At 42.2% G+C, this 20,707-nt stretch overlaps 1 protein-coding gene across 6 annotated transcripts in view; it reads left to right on the top strand.

Annotated features, from left to right (window-relative positions):
• Positions 1 to 20,707, top strand: part of Phactr2 (phosphatase and actin regulator 2) — a 303,106-nt gene that overhangs the window by 236,695 nt on the left and 45,704 nt on the right. For 2 of the 6 annotated variants that reach the window (XM_045159872.1, XM_045159870.1), the window contains exons 4-6: positions 2,704 to 2,862; positions 11,521 to 11,766; positions 15,418 to 15,934. In XM_045159872.1, the coding sequence (XP_045015807.1) occupies positions 2,704 to 2,862; positions 11,521 to 11,766; positions 15,418 to 15,934 (922 nt within the window). Of the gene's footprint in view, positions 1 to 2,355; positions 2,404 to 2,703; positions 2,863 to 11,520; positions 11,767 to 15,417; positions 15,935 to 20,707 lie in introns of all 6 variants that reach the window. The other 4 variants (XM_045159875.1, XM_045159874.1, XM_045159871.1 and 1 more) reach the window with 3 other exon arrangements.

Here is a 20,707-nt window from a genome sequence, read left to right as displayed (position 1 = left end):
AGAGTAATAGACTTAATGTTTGGGAGCCTTTCTACCTTTTGCATGTCCCTATCTAGAACAACAGAAAATACCTAATGGACCAGAGTGCTCAGCAAAGGCTGTGGCAAACAGCCCTTCCCCATTTTAACCCAGGGCTGATAAAAGTAGTTTTTCTATTTTTCCATTATAGTTGTCATTTTCCCCAAAACAATTATCTTGAGAATTTCAGTCCCAGAGGATGGGAGCTACTGTGTTCTTGTGACAGCTGCTCTCTCTGTCAATGAAGATTCATTCTTGGCCTTGATCCTCCCGAACTCGCTGTAACTCTGGACAGCGCTTGTCACTTATAGGCTTTATTCTGTGGGCCCAACAGACATTTTAAGTCCTGCCAGCTGCCATGGGCCTGACCTCATCCCAGCCTATACAATACCTTCACTATGATGATCATTTCTTATAGATTGTCTTTTTGTCCACCAACTTCTAACTTCAGTCTAAAAGTTCAGCAGTTGAACTCCTGAGAAGTCCTCACATGGTCTAACTCAAGTCTGGCCCATTCCTTCCATCTTTTCTTGAAGCTGAACATGAGAGTTTGCAAGCACCTAGCCTCTTAGCCTGCCTGCCATCCTCTTTTTTTCTTCTTCTCCTCCTCCTCCTTCTCCTTCTCCTCCTCCTTCTCCTCCTCCTCCTCCTCCTTCTTCTTCTCTAGTGATGTGGTTTTATTCTTCTAACCAATAACTTCCCTTTTGATCATGCATGAACTCTCCATATAGCCATTTCTCTCTTAACTCTATCCTGTATATGCCTGCCTAGAAGCAAGGAAGCCCCTTCAGACTCTTCTGTTGTTTTTTAGCTACTTATTTCTGTTTGTGTTTGATCTCTCCTTTTAATTTGAGCTGGCATACAAGGCTCATTTGTCACCTGGCCTTTATATTGTCACTTGGGTCTGCCTCAGCCTCTCCTCACGCCTTCTTGTGCTACACTTACACTTGGCTTACATAATTTACTATTCAGGGATTGAACTTATTTTTGTTTTGAATTAACTTTCTTACTACACTTTTGGAAAGCTTTTAATATGCATACCTTTGGTTCTTCTCTTTTTTATTCCATATTTATTATAAATGTCTTCTTTCTGTAATTATTTTTATATGCATTAGTATATTTCATGCCTGAATATCTCTCCACATGACTAATTATATTTCTGCCAATAGTAGTTTTCTCTTGGAGCTGTTTAAGTTTCTCTATAGTTCTTTTTTGTTCTAGTGTTTTAAAGCTCAGCTATTTAATGTGCTAATGAATTTAATGTAATTGCTTAAAATAGTATTAAATTGATTGATAGTAACATGACTTCAAAATATTATCAGAGCAATAATAAGTAATATTAACAAGTAATAATAATAAGTAATAATAAGTCATAGAAAAGAAATACAACCTTTATTTGAGTTACCTAAAATCTGAGTATGCAAAGAAATGGGTTTTTTTCTACTTTGCTTGGAATTGTCCATTCCTGGATCATTTTTTTAACCAAGGTGGATTATGCCCCCTTTTCTTCCTTTTGTAGCTGAATTCTCGTGATCCAGTAATTCTTACCTAAATTTTAAATATATATATATTAAAATATTTAAAATTAACTTGCAATGACATTGTCTTCAGGTATGCTCTAATTTAGTTCTATGTAGGAATCAGATTACATGATCTTAGGAATTTCATGACTAGGTGACAGTTCCTTTCATTTTAAAAAAATGTTATAATTTCATATGTTTTACTTATTGTAATGTCATGCCTTTTTGTCAAGAAGGCCACTAAATTTTGTTGTTGAACCAAAGCAATGACAATTTGGAAGCTGATCTCATTTTTTTATGATTCCAGTTTTATACAAACTCTAATAATACATTTCTTCAAATTATCTAAATCAAAATTTCAATTCATGAATATCTCTTTTCAGTGATAGCAGAGCTTCTTACATTTCATAGATGGGGCTAATTACTGTAGGTCATCTTGTCAGGCATCACTGAATTAAAAGTTTCTCCAAATCTCTCATTTTAGAAACCCTCGGGAATTATGAAAGTTCAGAGGTTCAAATTAGTTATGATTTAGATAATGTATTAGACATTTTTATTTTTAGCTGTGAAGTCCTTTGTAGCTAGTTTTAGTCATGTATGTTTTCCTATTTTCTAGCCATTATATATATTTTCTGGTATAAATAAGAAAATGAAAATAAAATTAGCCTGGCTACCGTGTGTCTCATGCACTCAGCAGATAGCATTGAAGATTTTCCATTCTTTCATTGTTTGTATATGTAACTGCATTTCATGTTATTTGTATGTTTGCATTCACTTTGTGGTTTTGACACATTGAATTGTCTGTTCCATTTTCCAGATTATTCCTTTCTCCATTTCAATTTCTGGATGAAAAAGAAACACCTAAGTATTGACCTCAACAAAACCTAAGCATGAAAACAGAGGGGTCTGCTGCCCGGGGCATGTGTGTGAGGGTGACCATTCCTACTGTCTTGAAATAGCACATGGGTCTCCCTCCAACACTGTTTTCCCTCAAGAGTCAGGATTTTCTGGCTCTTTCCTTTTCAAGAGACTATTTGGAAAAACATGATGATTTGATGCCCAGGAGCCGAAACATAGACCCAGATCCTACATCCCTAGTAAATGGGAAATTTCTTTTTAAGAAACCCATCAAATTAGACAACTAGGTGTTTCTTTCCCATTTTAGATGGAGATGTAACAGTTAACTTTGAAAATTCAAACGGGCACATGATACCCATCGGAGAGGAATCTACCCGAGAGGAGAATGTAGGGAAGGCTGAAGAAGGTAATGACCATGTATCTGAGAAAACACCACCTCGGGAGGAAAAGGCAGAAGATAAGAAAGGTAAAATAAAGGGAAACCCACATTATTTCCTTTAGTGCAGCTCAACATTGAGAACCAGGTCTCAGGCTCCAATGGCTCTAAACCAGGAGTCTGCAGAGGAAGTTTAAAAAAGCAAGAGAGACGTGATAACTAGGGACGAGGCAGGGTGAGTTCTTTGGGTGCCCATAGCCATTTATAAGCACACCATTTGCCTGTGTGTCATTAAAGAGAGTTCCTTAAAGGTATCGATCAATCAGGCGTGGTAGCACAGGACTTTAATCTTAGCACTCGGGGAGTAGGAGGATCGCCATGAGTCTGAGGCCAGCTGGAGACTACACAGTGAATTCCAGATAGCCTGGGCTAGAGTGAGACTCTACCCCGGGGGGGGGGGGAGGAAGATATAGATATAGATATAGATATAGATATAGATATAGATATAGATATAGATATAGATAGATATTGATATATATTGATATATATATATCAGAAAGGGTGAGCTTTTCAAACATTGAATATATCTGGAAATGATCTCCTTTATATAACCATTTATTCTCAAGACTTAAAACAAATAAAACCTGAGAAGTGTGTGTATGGTTCTCAGTTGGGTCCAGCTGGTTCCATCTAGCTCCTGTGAGCAACTCAGCAAGGGAAAATATCAACACCTATGTGACTCTCTCAACCCAGCACTGGCTCTCTGATAACAGGACTTCATTGGTAACATCCACTCCCCCAGCATTGTAGATTCTACACATTTCAAAGACCCAGCAACAGTTTCCCAAGGTGCTATAGACTTAAGGCAACTGCAAAATGCATGTCTATCACTGTTCCCCAGAATGTTTTTAGGCATGGATTAAGTACAACTCCATTCTCCTGCATTACATGTGGGAACTGCTTATACTTACAAAAAACCTTGAACCAGTATCCTACAAGGAAAGGTGTTGATTGAAAAGACACCTTCAACATAGGGAGGAATGCGTAGGAAATAGACATTTCCTATTCCATAAGGTTTGTTTGCCTTTCAGCTGGATGACAAAATTTGTCAAACTTTACCTTTATTTGAGTTCTATAGACATTTGTGTATGTGTGTGTATGTGGTTTTTTGAGGTAGAGTTTCTCTGTAGCCCAGGCTGACCTGGAATTCACTATGTAGTCTCAGGGTAGCCTCGAACTCATTGGCAGTCCTCCTACTTTTGCTGGGATTAAAAGCATGACCACCATGCCCAGCCCTGTAGGCATTTTGAGAATGTTTAGAAACTGGTCAAAGAGAACTTCTGTTCTTAACCCAAATCCTCCAAAGACAAAGAGAGTGAACGGGGTTTATTAAACAGACCTAACAACTTAAAACCATCTCAGCAGTCTTGCAGTCACTTGAAAAATAGTTGTATGCACATTAAACTTCAAAAACCCCAGTAATCTATTGAAATTTACCATTTTGCTTTTCTCAAACATTAAGTACAATGTCCATGAGATTTTCTTCATTAGCTTTGTTCCGGTGATGAACTCTACTTATGAACACTGGTTATGAGACAAGAATGAGGCCTTCTAATGATACAGTTTCTGGAATGTAAGGAGAAAGTAGACAAATTTTAAAGGGATTCACTTGTGCATAGTGATGTTGAGGTGATGGTTGTTTTATTTTTTTTTTTTTAAGTCCAACTGGCCTGTCTCAAAAAAAGAAACTGTTAAATTTCAAGTCCCTCTGTGGTTTGTCCCTAGTCCATGTGGGTGTCATTGTCACTCAGTGACTGGCCATACTTCAAAGGAAGTGCTTCCCTTACCAACCTAATAAAAAGTTGCTGACAGATTTATGTCAGTTAAACCAGTCAGCCTCGATTTTGTAGGTCGACGAGTGGCTAAAGGAGGTTTTGTTTTCTTCTTCTTTACTTCGAATCAGTACATTTCAGTTCTTTCTAGTCCAGTAAAGTCCAGGATAGCATCTTGCTTATCCAGTAAGGAGATGGAGAGGCCAGAAATACTGGCATGCCATGATTGAGGCCACAGTAGCTCCTCATGTATACAGATAATGAACTGAAATGTTAGGTATTGAATCCATTTCCTGAGACTAAAAAAAATATTCGTGATGTTACAGAGAATTATGTTAACTGGAAACTGTCATATGAACAAAAGTAACAACTTATTTCTCTAGAAATATACCATTTAGTGCTTAAAAAAGAAAAGTTTGAAGCCGGGCATGGTGGAACACACCTTTAATCCCAGCACTTGGGAGGCTGAGGTAGGAGGAGCTCTGTGAGTTTGAGGCCAGCCTGAGACAACATAGTGAATTCCAGGTCAGCTTGGGCTAGAGTGAGACCCTTCCTCGAAAAATAAAAATAAAAATAAAAAACCTCAATTTACATTTGCCTTTCCTTTCATGGTAGCACTCCCAGACAAACCCACCCTTCCACAACCCTATCTCACCCTCAGTTTTGAAACATTCCCTCACCTGCGTTACACCAACTCATTCCAAAACACCACTTCTTCTGTTAATTGGCTATATTTACAAAACCACATCACATACCTTTAAATTACTGAATGATTACTCTATATCTTTATAATAAAATACCTTAACACTTTAATGTTTGAAACATCAATGTAGGCAAAAAGCAAAACACATGGCAGATGCTGTCCACCACCCTCACTCTATGCAGATGTTTCTGGGGTCCTGCAGGCACCTGATTCTATAGTTGATTTAGTGGTCTTGGGCCTCTTCTGACACTGGAGACTTGTTCTTTAGACAGTCAAGACTCCAACTCTCCTATTATTCCTGCTCAGTAAGTGCCTGTATCAATTACTTTCTCATTGCTAGAATAAAATGCCTGACCATAAGCGGTTTAGGGGAGGAAAGGGCTTTTTCACATTAAAGTTTCAACTGAAAGTTGTATCACAGTGGTGAAAGTATGTCAGGAGCAGACAGCCAGTATCACAGCTTCACATCAGCTGGGAAAGTCAAGAGAGCAGACAGCAGGGAAGAAGAAAGAAAGGAAGGAAGGAGAGAGAAGGGAAGGGAAGAGAAGAGAAGGGAATGAAAGAAAGGAAGGAAGGAAGGAAAGAAGGAAGGAAGGAAGGAAGGAAGGAAGGAAGGAAGGAAGGAAGAAAGGAAGGAAGGAAGGAAGGGAAGGAAAGAAAGAAACCAGGCTGGAAAGATGGCTTAGCAGTTAAGACGTTTGGAATGAAAGAAAGGAAGGAAGGAAGGGAAAAAGGAAGGAAGGAAGGAAGGAAGGAAGGAAGGAAGGAAGGAAGGAAGGAAGGAAGGAAGGGAAGGAAAGAAAGAAACCAGACTGGAGAGATGGCTTAGCAGTTAAGACGTTTGCCTGCAAAGACAAAGGACCCAGGTTTGATTCCCCAGGTCCCACATAAAGCCAGCTGCACAAGGGGCACATGCACTGGAGTTCGTTTGCAGTGACTAGGGACCCTGGCATGCCCACTCTCTTTCTATCTGTCTCTCTTCTCTTTATCTCTGTCTGCTTGCAAATAAATTAATTAACAGCACCAAGCAAGGCTGGACTATAACACCTCAAGCGCAATCCCAGTAACACTCTTCCTTCAGCAAGGCACCACCTCCTAAGGGCTCCACAAACTTTCCAAATGGCACCACCAACTGGGGATCACATATTCAGACACCTGAGTCTATGGAGGACATTTTTCATTCAGACTACTAAAGTGTCTTCAAATATGTTGAGGCAAAAAAACCCATCTGTAGTCTGTTAAATATAAGATAAGCATGGTATGAAATATGAGAAATCTGAAAAATGTTTGACATTATTTCTATTGTATTATTACAAACGGGCTTTCAGTGAACTAACAGCTGTGAACACTTGTTTGTTCCACACAAATTATACTGAAGGCCAAGCATGGATAAGACTCCAGGAAAAGAGTGGAGAATGAATAGTGGCTTTTCCTGTAACCAGATGCCAGCCTAAGAAAAAAAAAAAAAAAAAAACGGGCACACAGGCCAAGCACTAAGGAAAGTCTGAACTGTAGTTGTTTCTTTGGGCATGATATTCCCATGGTAGACATAGCTAATGCTTGAAAAAGACAAGGAGTTAAGTCAGGTGAAATGAGGAACTGAGGCAGAAATGCCCTCTTGGGCCACTATAGAACTCTGACTTTTTCTAATCATTGAACTCAGCCCTTTGTGTGGAAGAAGGAGCCAAGCCTGAAAATACTATAGATAGCTTGTATGAATAGGCAGCTCTTTTTTTTTTTTTTTTCTTTTTTGAGAGAGAGAGAGGGAGATAGAGAACTGGCTCACCAGGGTCTCAGCCACTGCAATCGAACTCCAGATGCTTTCCCCACCTAGTGGGCATGTGCAACCTTGAGCTTGGCTCACCTTCATGCACCTGGCTTATGCGGGATCTGGGGAGAGATCAAACATGGGTCCTTAGGCTCTGCAGGCACGTGCCTTAACACCTAAGCCATCTCTCCAGCTCTAGGCAGCTCTTTCTTAACCTCCTCTTTAAAAGGTAGAATTCCTCACTGTGGAAGAGCTGGCAGAAAGAATAGCCCAGGTACACCAAACAGGCAAAATGGAAAAGATGAAAACTTCAGCTTTCCTGAGGTCGAAATTCATTTCACGAGTCCAGATGCAGAGGCATCACATCAGTACCTCCTATGCCATGCCTTTTCTGTTTGTTATAGACTCCAAATTGGGAGCTGGGAGAGCCAGAAGATCTCTAGACTCAGAGCGAGGCATTAGGAAAATGAGCTCTAGGACCAAACCAAGGGCTGGTTCCATTCTAACCAGCTTCTTTCCACCTCATGAAAATCAGAGCAACCTGTGACTGAGCCTTGCTGCTGAAGGACAGGGAAGACCTGAATGTCTTCTGGTTTGTGCTGGTCTGAACTGATGCCCCGTAGACTCATGTGTTTTGAATGTTTGGTCCCCATCTGGTAGCAGTTTAGGAGGTGGAGCCTTGCTAGAACGTGGGTGTTGTCAGGGGTGGATTTGGGGATGTTATAGCCAGTTCCCCCTCATCAGAGCTTGGCTCACTCTCTTGCTGATATTTACCACTTGCTGTGACAGAGGTGATGTCCAGCCTCTGCTTTACCGTCTTTCCCTTGCCATCATGAAGGTTTCCCTCAAGCCTGTAAGCCAAAATAAAAACATCAAGAAAAAAAAAGAAAAGGAAAGATAACATTCCATTACTCCATCAGTTCACACCATGTCTTCAGATTGCATGTTGATGTTAAAACAATGACTTGAAGCTGGGAGGGTAGCTTAGATGCTGAAGTGCTTGTCCCATAAGCACCTGAGTTCAACCCTCAGCACCCATAGAACATTTCAAGTGTGGTGGCACTTGCTTATAATTCCAGCTCTGGGAAGGTAGAGATAGGTAGATATCTCTGGAGCTCACTGGCCAGGCAGTCTAGCCTGATTGGTGAATTACAGGCCAGTGAGAGACCTTGTATAAAAAAGAGGTTTGGGCTGGAGAGATGGCTTAGTGGTTAAGTGCTTACCTGTGAAGCCTAAGGACCTCTGTTCGAGGCTGGATTCCCCAGGACCCACATAAGCCAGATGCACAAGGTGGCGCACGCTTCTGGAGTTCACTGCAGTGGCTGGAGGCCCTGGCGTGCCCATTCTCTATCTATCTGCCTCCTTGTCTCTCTGTCTGTCTCTCTCAAATAAATAAATAAAAATAAACAAAACATTTTTTTAAAAAAGAGGTTCATGGGCTGGAGAAATGGCTTAGCGGTTAATGCATTTGCCTGCGAAGCTAAAAGATCCAAACTCGATTCCCTAGGGCCCATGTAAGCTGCATGCACAAGGGGCACCTACATCTGGGGTTCATTTGCAGTGGCTACAGGCCCTGGCATGCCCATTCTGTCTCTCTCTCTGTCTCTCGTCTCTCTATTTCACTCTATCTGCTTGGGAATAAATAAATAAATAAAATTAGGGAAAAAAGAGGTTTCATGACATACATACATGTGGATGACACTCAAGACTGCCAAGAGTGTCCTCTGGCCTCCATCAACACACACACATGCAACACACACACACACACACACACACACACACACACACACACACACACCCCTTAATTCATTGCCTTGTATTTATAAGTATCTTTGTCCTACTAATTGTGTCCATAACTATTTGCTGGTCACATTCACTGAACAGACATGACTTTGAGAGCATTGTATTTGATAAAATGTGAATTTTAGGATGCAGAGCCCCTTTAATCCGGCCAGAAAAACATGGCATTTGTATACTCACATGCCCCTATACCATACATATAAAAGTAGGAATCACAGCCGGGCGTGGTGGCGCACGCCTTTAATCCCAGCACTCGGGAGGCAGAGGTAGGAGGTTCGCTGTGAGTTCGAGGCCACCCTGAGACTGCATAGTGAGTTTCAGGTCAGCCCAGGGCTAGAGTGAGACCCGACCTTAAAAAACAAACAACAACAACAACAAAAACCCCTAGGAATCACAATGGTAGCAGGCACTCACAGATAGCTGCTGGGGAGGGAAGCATGCAGAGGAGGGCATGCTTTCTGGAGTGCAGGCGACAGTGCGTCCATTCTCCTCCCCAACCACCACAGAGCGAACCTACCTTCTCCCTCCCTCCCAAACCCAGAGATATCCTTGGGGTAATTTTAGTGTATTATGTTATTTGTGGTAATGGGGATTGAAGCCGGGGCCTCATCTGTGTGAAAATACATGCTTTATAGATGAGCTGTGTCCCCAGCCCCATCTTTCAGGGATAATTTTACAATTTAAAAGTTAAACAGGAAGAACAAGAATACTATAGGGCTTGCAATATGAAAAAGAATGAACACACCAAGTGTCATATGTCACTTCTGTCCCCAAGGACAGCAGGGCTAAGGTTTGTCTCCATGCACAGCTATTGTGCTAGGAAGAAAGACTTCTTCCCTGTGTCAAAAGACTGTACGTTTAATATTTTATGTTAAAATTAAATGTTTTAGCTGTGTGTCAACTTGCATCATCCTTGGTCCTAATGGATTTTTGTGACTGCCTGGCCTTCTAATTCAAACCACTGCCGTGTGACAAATGACGGGGCCCTGAGTAGAAACGAGACTATCTAAGAAGTGAAAGATAAAATTACAAAGTCGTCTTTCATAAATGTTAAGTGGCTTTCTTGCAGGAGGGCTGAAATAAGCCCAGAACTGGATAAGACCAATTAGGGCTGTGACCACTGGCGAGGGTCATGGTGGAGACAGGATAAAAGGGGAAGAGTTTATTGATTAGCTCCTGTCACTTAAAACATTTTCATGATAGATATGCATGTGGCTTGATGGAGGATGTGGTGAAAATAAAAGGGAAGTCTTCAATCCACGCTCACTGCCTAAGAAACAAAACAGAGGAGATGATGGTGAAACATTATACATGCCAGCATATATCATGAAAACTCTTCTTGGAGAGGAATATCTAGTAAAGGCTGAGTGTTGTCTTCACACTGTCTTATGCCTTCATTGCTTCCCTTTTTATTTATTTACATTTATTTATTTGAGAGAGAGAGAGGGAGAGGCAGATAGAGAATGATCGCTCCAGGGTCTCTATCCTTGCAAACGAACTCCAGACTCATGGTCCCCTCCCCCCTTGTGTATCTGGATTACGTGGGTCCTGGGCAATCGAACCTGGATCCTCAGGCTTATCAGGAAAGTGCTCTAACCTCTAAGCCATCTCTTAATCCCCATTCCCTTTCTAAAGAAATACTGCTTTCCATCTTTCGACCAGAGCCATATTTTTTTTTTCAGAGACATATTTTAATTCCAACCAGTGATTAGTAAAAACAATATATATGTGAATATATAAATAACTGGCAACATGTCCACTTGCAGTAGGAGACACTAATGCTATTTTTTTCTCCAGCCATATAAAGCGTTGTGGACTTTTCTCAGGTGCCAGTGTTTTCTGTGAATTTCAGTCTTTGTCATCTCAAAATCATTGTTTATGTTTAGATGACAAACATAGATGACAAACAGAGTTGCTTTTTTTTTTTTTTTTTTTTTTTGATTCTACATCCTCCATACCTTTTCATTGAGTCACTAACAACGCAAGAGAGCAGAAATTCTTGTAGTGTAGAAGCTGTCCTGAGATGCTTGGTGAGCTTGAGCCCATTCTCAGTTGAAAGTGGCTCGGTGTTACGCGAGCTGTGTCTTGTGACGAGGGTCCCATCGAGTCTCCCAGAGCGCAGAGCACCACTGATGTGCCCACACCGAGACCCAACCCAGGCCCATTTCTGGGGGCTGGGCTTGAGTTCTCTGAGTCCAGTCGAGGCTGTGGCTGTCAGTCCTCGCCTCAAGTCACTGTGTGCTTCTGTCACTGTCGAGGACCTTCACGTTTTGCTAAATTGGTAATTGTGTGAAAATTTAGCCCTTCATGCCCGTGTCACCAACCGGCAGCCACACATTCCAGGCTGGAATGAATGCTAGGGACTTGGGGACATTTACAGTGAGCTACACTGTTACTACACCACAGTAACTCCTGACACCCTGATGTCAACAGGGTGACGGAGGTACCCAGAGAACACAGCCCAGGGGGTTCGTTCAGCCTCTGCTTTGCCCTCAAACTTCTCTCTCTGTCTCATGCAGAACGCCATCGGGTTCCCAAGGCCCACGTGGCTGTGCGCGTGTCCGTCCCTGTCTCCGTGTCTTGCTTCTAGTCTGTCCATGGTGTGTGTCTGCATTGGTCTGCTCTGTTCACTTTCTCATTTGTAGACCACACTGAGAGCCACTCTGAGACTCCAGCAGCACCTGCTCTACCTCCTTCCGCTCCTCCTAAGCCTAAACCCAAACCCAAACCCAAACCCCCCAAATCACCTGTGCCGCCCAAAGGGCCCACTGCCGGAGCCAGCCACAAAGGGAACGAAGTACCTCCCATTAAAAAACATGCCAAAGCTCCTGGTAAACAGGCCCCCGTCCCTCCACCCAAGCCGACAAGCCGAAATACGACCCGAGAGCCTGGTAAGTGTGCCCCAGTGATTGGTGGGGTGGAGTCCCAGCTGGACTCTGGGATGGGGCTGCTTCTTCAAGGAATGATGGTCTCAGGATGTAGCACCAGTGGGTACAGTTTATCACAAGAATGCCCAGGAGATTCTCTGGGCTGTCTGCCAAAGGACAGTCAGCCGGGTGATTCGAGCACCTTCTTCAGTTGTCATCTCGGTATTCACAGTCAGTACATGAGGCCCATTCCTGTCGCAGGTCGGGTCACGGTGCTGATCTCATATTATTTAGATACCAGCTGACCTCCTGCCTGGAACAGTTAATGGGTGGCTTGTTGATTTAGGTGTTCATTAGAATCCCTTAGGCTTGTTAGAATACGACACATAATATCTCTGACATATTTGATGGACCTTAATGTTAAATCTTCAGTAGCCGTTGTTGTCCATCTTCTGAGAGATGATAAAGGGTTCATTCATATGATGAAATGACACCCCTGCTATTTGCAACACCTGAAACTATTTCCAGTGGCGTTGAAGGTGACGTGCTTTGGGGCTCACCCCAGAAGACCTGAGTTGATCGTAAGTGCCCTGGTGCACTAAGGTTGCAAGTCAGAATCACAGATCATGGAATAGACTTTCGTCATTTCCTGTGTTCCACATCGGGGCTGTTCCTTTTCAACCTAATCTGCCTCGTGCAAAGTGGGGCTTCCATTCTTCTAGTGAAGTACAGTAAAGATGTCCCTATGTCACCCAACTTTTGAAAGGACGTTGAAGTCCACGTGCTCAGTGGCTTTTCCCCATTCACATGTGCATAATTTTTTTTTTCTGTATTATAGAAAATTTTATTTTCTTTAAAACCACAAGCTACTCTAGCGATTGACTACAGGACTTGCCTGGACATTGATCTTTTTGCTCCTGGTGGTTTATACCCATCACACACTCAAAGTCAGAGAGTGGGCGAGCTGGCAGGGTGACAGCCCTTTCCGTGCAAGCAGAACGCTCTCCCTGGCTTGCTTTCTTCCCACCTTTGGCCTTTAGCCTCTGGGTCTCTTCTCATCAGCTTGAAAATGAAATGTCTCAGAATGATATACCCCCAGTGACAAAAGGGCCATTTCTGAGGGGGCATCAGTGGCCTTTCTCATTGAACCTAGCAACAGTGCCTGAAGAGAGGCAGGTACTGAGCTACTTCATAAAGGAAACCCCCAAATCCTCATGGTGCCCTTGGTAATTAAGACCTGCCCTGGCACCTGATTGCTCACTTCCTCACTCCCAGGGTGTTGGGGTTCACCATAGAGCTTACATTCAAACAACCAAGTTCATAATGCCCGCAAAGGCAGGGCACAGCTCTGATGCCATGTCTTATTTCCAGATATTTTACCGGAAGATTTATTTGTAGGCTCATGATGTTTGTAAGAGGATGGTGAATTCAAGAACTGGCATGTTATCCACTGCATTACATATAACATGTCCGGAGGGTCTTTGTATAAATAAGCCTGGCTGTTCCTTGGGCTGTCACAGAGAAATGGGTTCGGTGAAGCTTACCAACAGGACCCCATGCAGAGATCATTTTTGTCAAATATTGGTAGTATCTCAAAACCAAATGATATTCCAATGGTAATTTTTTTTCTTTGAAGAATATTTCCCTTATCCAAATGTAGTTCAAACATGGCACTTGCTTTTCCATAAGATGTTTTACAGTCTGAAATACAGCTGTTGCCTAGGATTCTTACTTTGTTGTTGAATGTAGAGCCCCGTGTTAGTGATTTTGGCAGGAAAGTGAGGGTGAATCCTCCCATAGTCTCGTCTTTCTCTTTGTTACTATTAACAAAGCCTTTTTTTTTTTTTTGACTCAGAGGTGGCACTCTTTATTTTAATCATGGTCGATTTCAGAAAAACCCTGTCATGTGAAAAGACTTTTAAATAAAAATAAAATATGGGCTTGAATTTACCTTCCAAGCATTGAAAACAATTAGCCTTTTACTTGAGACAGTATAAAGTTGAATTTTATGTTATAAATGGAAGAATTTCAAAAAAAAAACTTATTAGAATTGATATGTAGAAGACCTATTTAAATTACCTGAGATAAGGATTGTGCATGTTTAGGCACAAAGGCCTTAGCATCTTTGTTACTAACAAGTAATGGAGAATGGGCTTCAGTTGCAAGAATATGTTAGTGAATGTGACCTCTAAACAAGTCAAAGTCAGCAAGTTTGTTAATTCTGTAGACTAGTAACAAGTCCAGATTTGGCAGACAGGAATTCTAGCTATCATGGATATCTAAAAGAACGAAGACCTACAAGCAGAGGCTCTGTTTCAGCCTGGGCCTAGTCAACTAAATGAGTCTGGCTTCACAATCAATGATGTCGTATGTCTCATTGTCCGTTCCATTGTTTTCCATCTCTTGACCCTCCCAACTGACTTCAGAAAGTTACACCGGAGGTAAGTGACAATAATATTCCTATGCTGTGGGGAATGTCCCCACAACAGTAATGACGTTTTCTCACAGTTCTGTGAAAGACACTTTATCTCCCTTGGGAGAAAGAAGAAACAGGCAGCATTATGCTAGAAGAGGCAAGGAGAAATTATAGGTCATAAAAGCCATGAAACAAGAGTGTTCTCATGAGAGGTGAACTGTATTTCCTAGGATGACATAAAGAACTTAGTGGTTAACTTAGTTTTCCTGAGTGATTTAAAGTCAGGCTGTCCAGAAATAGGCAAATGTCCCATGAAGAGTCTCCGAAGAGCTGTCTGAAATGTAAGCAATAAGAATAAGAATAGCTAGCTAGGCAAAGGTCAGGTCATGGGAAGAGTCGGGTGAGGGGTGCCTACCCAGACTGGTTTCTGTAGAAAGGCTTGACCCAGGAGCTTGACACCAACCTGGGCAGCACATAGTGACGCTATCTGGGGGTTCGAAAGACAGAACTGCTACTCTTCCCCTTCAGGTGCTCCTCATATGAATATGCTTTGTAAAACAACACACATTCTCCCTGCACTTTGCAGCTTTGAAGTGGCGGGGCGGGGCGGTGGGGGGAGGGGGTGTCTGTTTTTCCTCGGTGGCTGCATTGTCACTCTGCCCATCACTGTCTCAGGTCTGACAGAGCGGGCTTCCTTCCCTCTGAGCAGTTGCTTCGGAGTTGACCACTTTAAAAGCTGTGGGACAAAAGAATTTGCTTATGGCCCAGAAAGAACCAGGTAGTCTACACCCCAGCTTCTTTGGAAGACAGGCCAGAAGGACACTGAGGAAGAGCCCAGTTGCAGACTACACCCAGCTCACTGCTGGTGGCTGTCTTTCACGTCACAATGTCTCTTAAGACTTCAGTCTCCATGAGCTTTCTCAGGTGACGCAGAGAACAGAGCACTACGTTCTTTGGCTATTTCAGGTGAAGCCTAAAGGAGAGAGGATAGAGAAGAGCTCTTATCCCTTATTTTATTTTATTTTATTTATTTTATTTTATTTTTTACCATAACTGTCACTTGTTTCCTCTTACATGAGATGCAGGAAGGACAAAAAGCAAGACCCTTATCGTCATTATTATTATGTGATTTCACTTCGTTGGTTGATCCAGCAAATTCTAAAAGGAGCGTTTGAATGAACGGTCATTGACAGTTGCAACTTGTTTACTCACAAAGCACTTCATTCTTGGGGTTCTAATGCAAAATCTCTTTATTTTAGCTGGTCCTTCTCATTCAAAAAACCCCACCGGTTCCAAGGCATCGCCATCGCCCTCGCCACCTTCTTCCTCCTCCTCTTCTCGCCCCAAAGCTTCCAAGGAGATAGTTGCTGGCAAAACAGGGTCGGTGGGGACCACCAAAGGCAAGAAAAAAATTGGCAAGCAGCCAACCACATCTCAGCTGTCCTTGACCGCCACTGCTTCTGCCACAGCCGACCCGAAAGGAGAGCCTCCCGAGACTGGAGCAGAAAGTCTCGAACCTGAGCAGGCAGTCGCTGGGGCCGCAGAGCTGGAGGCCGCAGGCAAATCCAAGGCCACAGTCTCTCCGCCACCTTCCCCGCCTGCCTCACCCCTGCCCCTAGAGGGTCAGTGCGCTGTTGCCTCCGACACTCCTGAGGGCCTGGTCAGCGATGGAGCTGGCCAATCCGTCTCTGCCTTAGACCCAGTTCAGCTCCTTGGGACTGAAGAACCGACAAGCAGATCCACTGGCTTAAGCGTGAGCAGAGAGAATGCAAAATGGTGAGTAGGCGCAGAAACCCTGTCTTCCATGTAAGCACCAGAAGTCACTAGAGTCTTCTCTTGGAATGAAGGATCCTTGTGTTTTTCTCGGGTACGGTTAATCTCCTGAGTTTTAGTCAAACACTCTTATAATCTCACCACTGGTTTTTCTTTTCTTAGTCCTGCCCTGGGAATGCCATGGGGCTATATGGAGAAAATCGCAATAATAGTGCTAAAACTTACACATCAAATCTGGGGTTTCCAAGGAATCTTGAGCCTGGGTCAGCATAGCGCAGCAATCTTTATTCTTGGATCTAGACAGTGTCTTTCCTGTATTTATTTTAAATCTCTATCAGCTGGCTCTGCCTTCTGCCTGCATTCTTTCCTACCTTCATGGCAACAAGTTGCCTAGTTGTCTTCTCCAAGAAAATTGAGAATCGGGGGCCAGGCGTGGTGGCACACACCTTTAATCCCAGCACTCGGGAGGCAAAGGTGGGAGCATTGCTGTGAGTTTGAGGCCTCCCTGAGAATACATAGTGAATTCCAGGTCGGCCCGAGCTAGAGTGAGACTCTATCTCAAAAAAATAAAAAATAAAAAATAAAAATAAGAGAGAGGGAGAGAGAAAAAATGGAGATCAGAAAGGAACTCTTTAAAGTTCCAAGTCTTTCTCCTCTAATAATAGAACATATTCCCCTTGCTTGCTTCGTTAGTGTCCCACCAAATTCAAATTTCCTTTCCTCTCTGAAGCCTTCCAACAGTCCTAGGAAGAATTAGCTATTGCATCTACTACAGTCAGCAAATGTCTTCTGTCGTGCTTGCAACGTGTCTTATGTATCTCCACGTCTTCACCAACCAGCACAGAGTCTACTATGCTGGAGGCCCTCGATGAATCCTCTCTGAATCATGGAAATCGAAGTGAAAACGTGAACTAAGGTGACTGTAAGGAAGGTCAGCCTGTGATGTCTGTGATGGTAGAATTTCTAAGTAGATTAGAACAGAAGGTAACAGCTAGTGGGCAAGTCATCTTAGTTTTGTTGAAGAAGGGCCAAGGAACTTGATGGTTCCCTCTGTGGGTTCACTATTGGCCAGTTCCTCAGTCCAGAAACCTGGTGTCATGTTAGATGCTCACCCTTTCTCACTCCTATCACTCACAAATTCTACTCAAAGGTAAGTAAGGCAGGTTAGCCCATGAAAGGCAAGCCAACAGAGTGTTGTAGAGGCAATTATCAATGCTGTCAAGGGAAGGCTTGGAACTCTCAAATCTAACCTCTTCTCTCCTGTTTCTAAGAATAAAATCTATGTTCAGTCTTCAAATAATTTAATAGGTTCTCTTTCAGAAAAAAAAATCTTTGTCACATTAGACTTCAAAGATTAGTATGTTAATTAGGTTGGTTTTGATCAAGACTCTAAAATATCAACTATAATTATTTAATTGCTGATGATAATAACCTTCAGTTATTGAGTATTTATTTAATGTCAGGCACCAAGCACTGTACATTCATGATCATGTAATTCAACATAAATCTTCTTTTACATATCCTCAGTATATACATGGGAAAAAAATGAATGTTGGGCATGGTAGCACACTCCTTTAATCCTAACTCTAAGGAGGCAGGGGTAGGAGGATCACCATGTGTTCAAGGCTAGCCTGGGACTACAGAGTGAGTTCCAGGTCAGCCTGGGTTATGGGGAGACCCTACCTCAGAAAAAAAAAAAATAGGAAAAAAAGGTGCTGAGAGAGATAAAATGATTTTCCCAGTATCACCCAGTTAACAATGGCAAAACCAGATATAATCTAGTAAAATACTGCCACACTGGAATCCCAGATTTGCAATAACTTCATATCTTCCAAGTTTTTTTGCTTCTACTTCTATTGTATTTCTTTTTCTAATAGTTTATCAATTCTTTATTTTTTATTACTTTGAGCAGTATCATTCGAATGTGAGATAAATAAATGCCAAATTCCAAATTATTTGTCTGATGCTATAATAAAAGCTACAGAAAATGGAAGATATGGAAAGAAATGGTGATGGTATCTCTATCAACCTGTTTTGTGCTGCTGTCCCAGAGTACCTGAGGCAGGGTAGCTTGTAATAAGCAGAATTTATTGACTCACAGTTCTAGAGGCCAAGAAGTCCAAGATTAAGGTTCCAGCAATTAGCAAGGGAGGTCTTACTGCATTAGCATGTGGCAGAAGGTGACATTGTCAAGAGAACAGGACAGTGAACACTCTCCCATGATCCCTTTATATACTGGCATCAGTGTCTTCCTTGTGGCTTTGTCCTCATGACTTAAACACCTCCCCCTGAGGCCTCATCTTTCAGTGCTCTGGCATTGGAGATGAAGTTTTCAAGACACAATTTCTGAGGGACACATCTATAGCATTCCCATCATAGGGCGCATTCTCCCTTTACTTATATTTTTCAGCTTTGTAATTATTCCAGAGCTTAAAATCGAGTGTTCTTGATTTTTGTCTTCCCTCAGCATCATTTCTAGCTTGCATTGTTGCTTGTGCTTGGCAGGTCAGTGCAATAAGCACCACAGTCACAAAAGTGAATCAGGAGAGTTCCGAGTCATTTCTTATCAAAATATAGGCCATTGTGCCCAGGAAGTGAGTACTTATGACCATGTCTGAATTCTGGGAAATAGACGTAGATGGGTTTTATTGTTCTGTATACCAAAAAGCAAAGTGTACCCTCCATTCAGGTATGAATGTTTCCTTCAGTGTTCAGAACGTCCATCTCCGATGATGACCTGGCTCTGCTCAGTTCATTTCTACAAGCATTTAGTGCGTTTACTAAATAGTACCTCTCTGCATGGTGTGGACTTAACTGCTTAAGCAACAGATGGAGAAGCAACGAGTTTGGAAGATTGTTTTGGACTTAGTCAGCCCAAGTGTATGAAGAACTGTTAGACAACGGAGCCAGTGTTGCCTTTCCATTTTTGCTGGTGCTATAATCAGAGGGAGCAAGCCTGGGACATCACTGGACACTGAGGGTCTTTATCGTAAATTTTCCTATCATCCGGTGGAATGGCCCTGCTCTCCTGGTGGAACACTTTCCTTTCTTCTTTGTTTAGTGTTCAAACTTAAACATCGAAATTGAAATGTATTCCACAGAGGTAGCTTATGTTTGCTTTTGAATTAATGAACCTGGCATACGTATTCGCTCAAATTTTCCTCCAAATTTTTTCTTCCCCTTTCAAGTGTATATTTGAATTATTTGAATTAGAATTTTTGGCTCTTAGTCACTGTCTTTACTTAGAACTCTCCCTGAGTTATATTTAGTCATCTGATGTGTGAAAATTCTGTCATATTATGAAAAGACTTCTGTTGAGAGTACAAATATCAAAACTTTAAAGAGGGCAAGTAGCTGTGTATAAAAATACCTTCCCCTCTTCCCACATTGGAGAGTGCTGTGTGGTAGGTCTCTATTCATTGTCAGCTTTACCCATAACACATATGTCTGCTATCATGTGTGAAAGAAACCAGTCGGCCCATTCTGAGGCTATATTTAAAGATGACTTGTTGAGTCCATTCCACAAAAATTTATCTAATGCTATATACTATTTTCCAATGTGCCCAGGAACACAGAGACAAAATGAGAGTCAAGGCCTGAATGAACAGATAGAGATTTCAAAATATTTAATATTAATTATAACATAATATTTAGATGAATTTTAACTTGTATAAAATAAAATAGAGCACTTATTAGCTAACCTAAAAAGTCTTCAGTCTGGATTCTAGATTGCACTTTCCAGATTGGTTAGACAACTTGCTCATGGCCTTTCTTATTCATGAGCTAGACATCCCCTAACTACCTTGCAGTATAGAACGATTATAAATGTTGCTGAACTCTTTGCACACTGAAAAGTATTATAAAAATATCAACAGTGGAATTAAAACAGTAATCAAAATGGTAAAGTAGTGAAGAATGGCGCAGATGCCAGGGCTCCCCCTCAAGGGTCTGGCTCTGCCATATCCAAAAGGTATCAGTAACTGGATTAGCTCTTAAATGTACTATAGTGACAATTTCCTCACGGAAGAATGGCATCCACTAGCAATCATGAAAAAGCTAGACTATGGAACAGTTTTCCGATAAACATCAACCTTCTCTTGTTTGCAGTGAGACTTCATGCTGCGTGTTCTCCAACGATTCAGTGCAGAAAAACCATATGGTTCTGAACTTCCCCTTCTGTGTAAGCAGCCAGGGAATTCTGTGTACGTGTTAAGGAACTGAATTTGTGTACCAGTGTTCATAGCAGCATTATTCACAACAGCCCAAAGGTAGAAATAACCCGTGTCCACTGATTGATCAATGAATAACTAAAATGCAGTGTATACATATAATGGAATATCAGCTAGCTTAAAAAAATAATGAAGGGAGCCGGGCATGGTGGCATATGCCTTTAATCCCAGCACTAGGGAGGCAGAGGTAGGAGGATCACCGTGAGTTCGAGGGCCACGCTGAGACTACATAGTGAATTCCAGGTTAGCCTGAGCCAGAGTGAGACCCTACCTCAAAAAACCAAAATAAATACATAAATAAACAACAAACACTTTTGATGTCAAGTACATTTTGTATGCTAGGCTTTGAAACATGGCAGGCATTATGGAGCCTCTGACCCCACCCAACGACACAAAGTCAGTACATGCCCGTGTGCAGCCAGCTCTCATCTAAAGGGCTCGTTGGACGTGCGCACTTCCCAGCTCATGCTGTGACTCTCCTCCTGTGAGGGAAGGTTTTGTAGAGGATGAAGGACTTTTGACTATTGACACCCTGGCTGGGAAGAAA

Source organism: Jaculus jaculus, chromosome 9, assembly GCF_020740685.1.
Source record: "Jaculus jaculus isolate mJacJac1 chromosome 9, mJacJac1.mat.Y.cur, whole genome shotgun sequence".
In the NCBI taxonomy this organism is placed as follows: Eukaryota; Metazoa; Chordata; class Mammalia; order Rodentia; family Dipodidae; genus Jaculus; species Jaculus jaculus.
The sequence above is the reverse complement of the archived record's forward strand: the minus strand, read 5'-3'. Positions and strand labels throughout refer to the sequence as shown.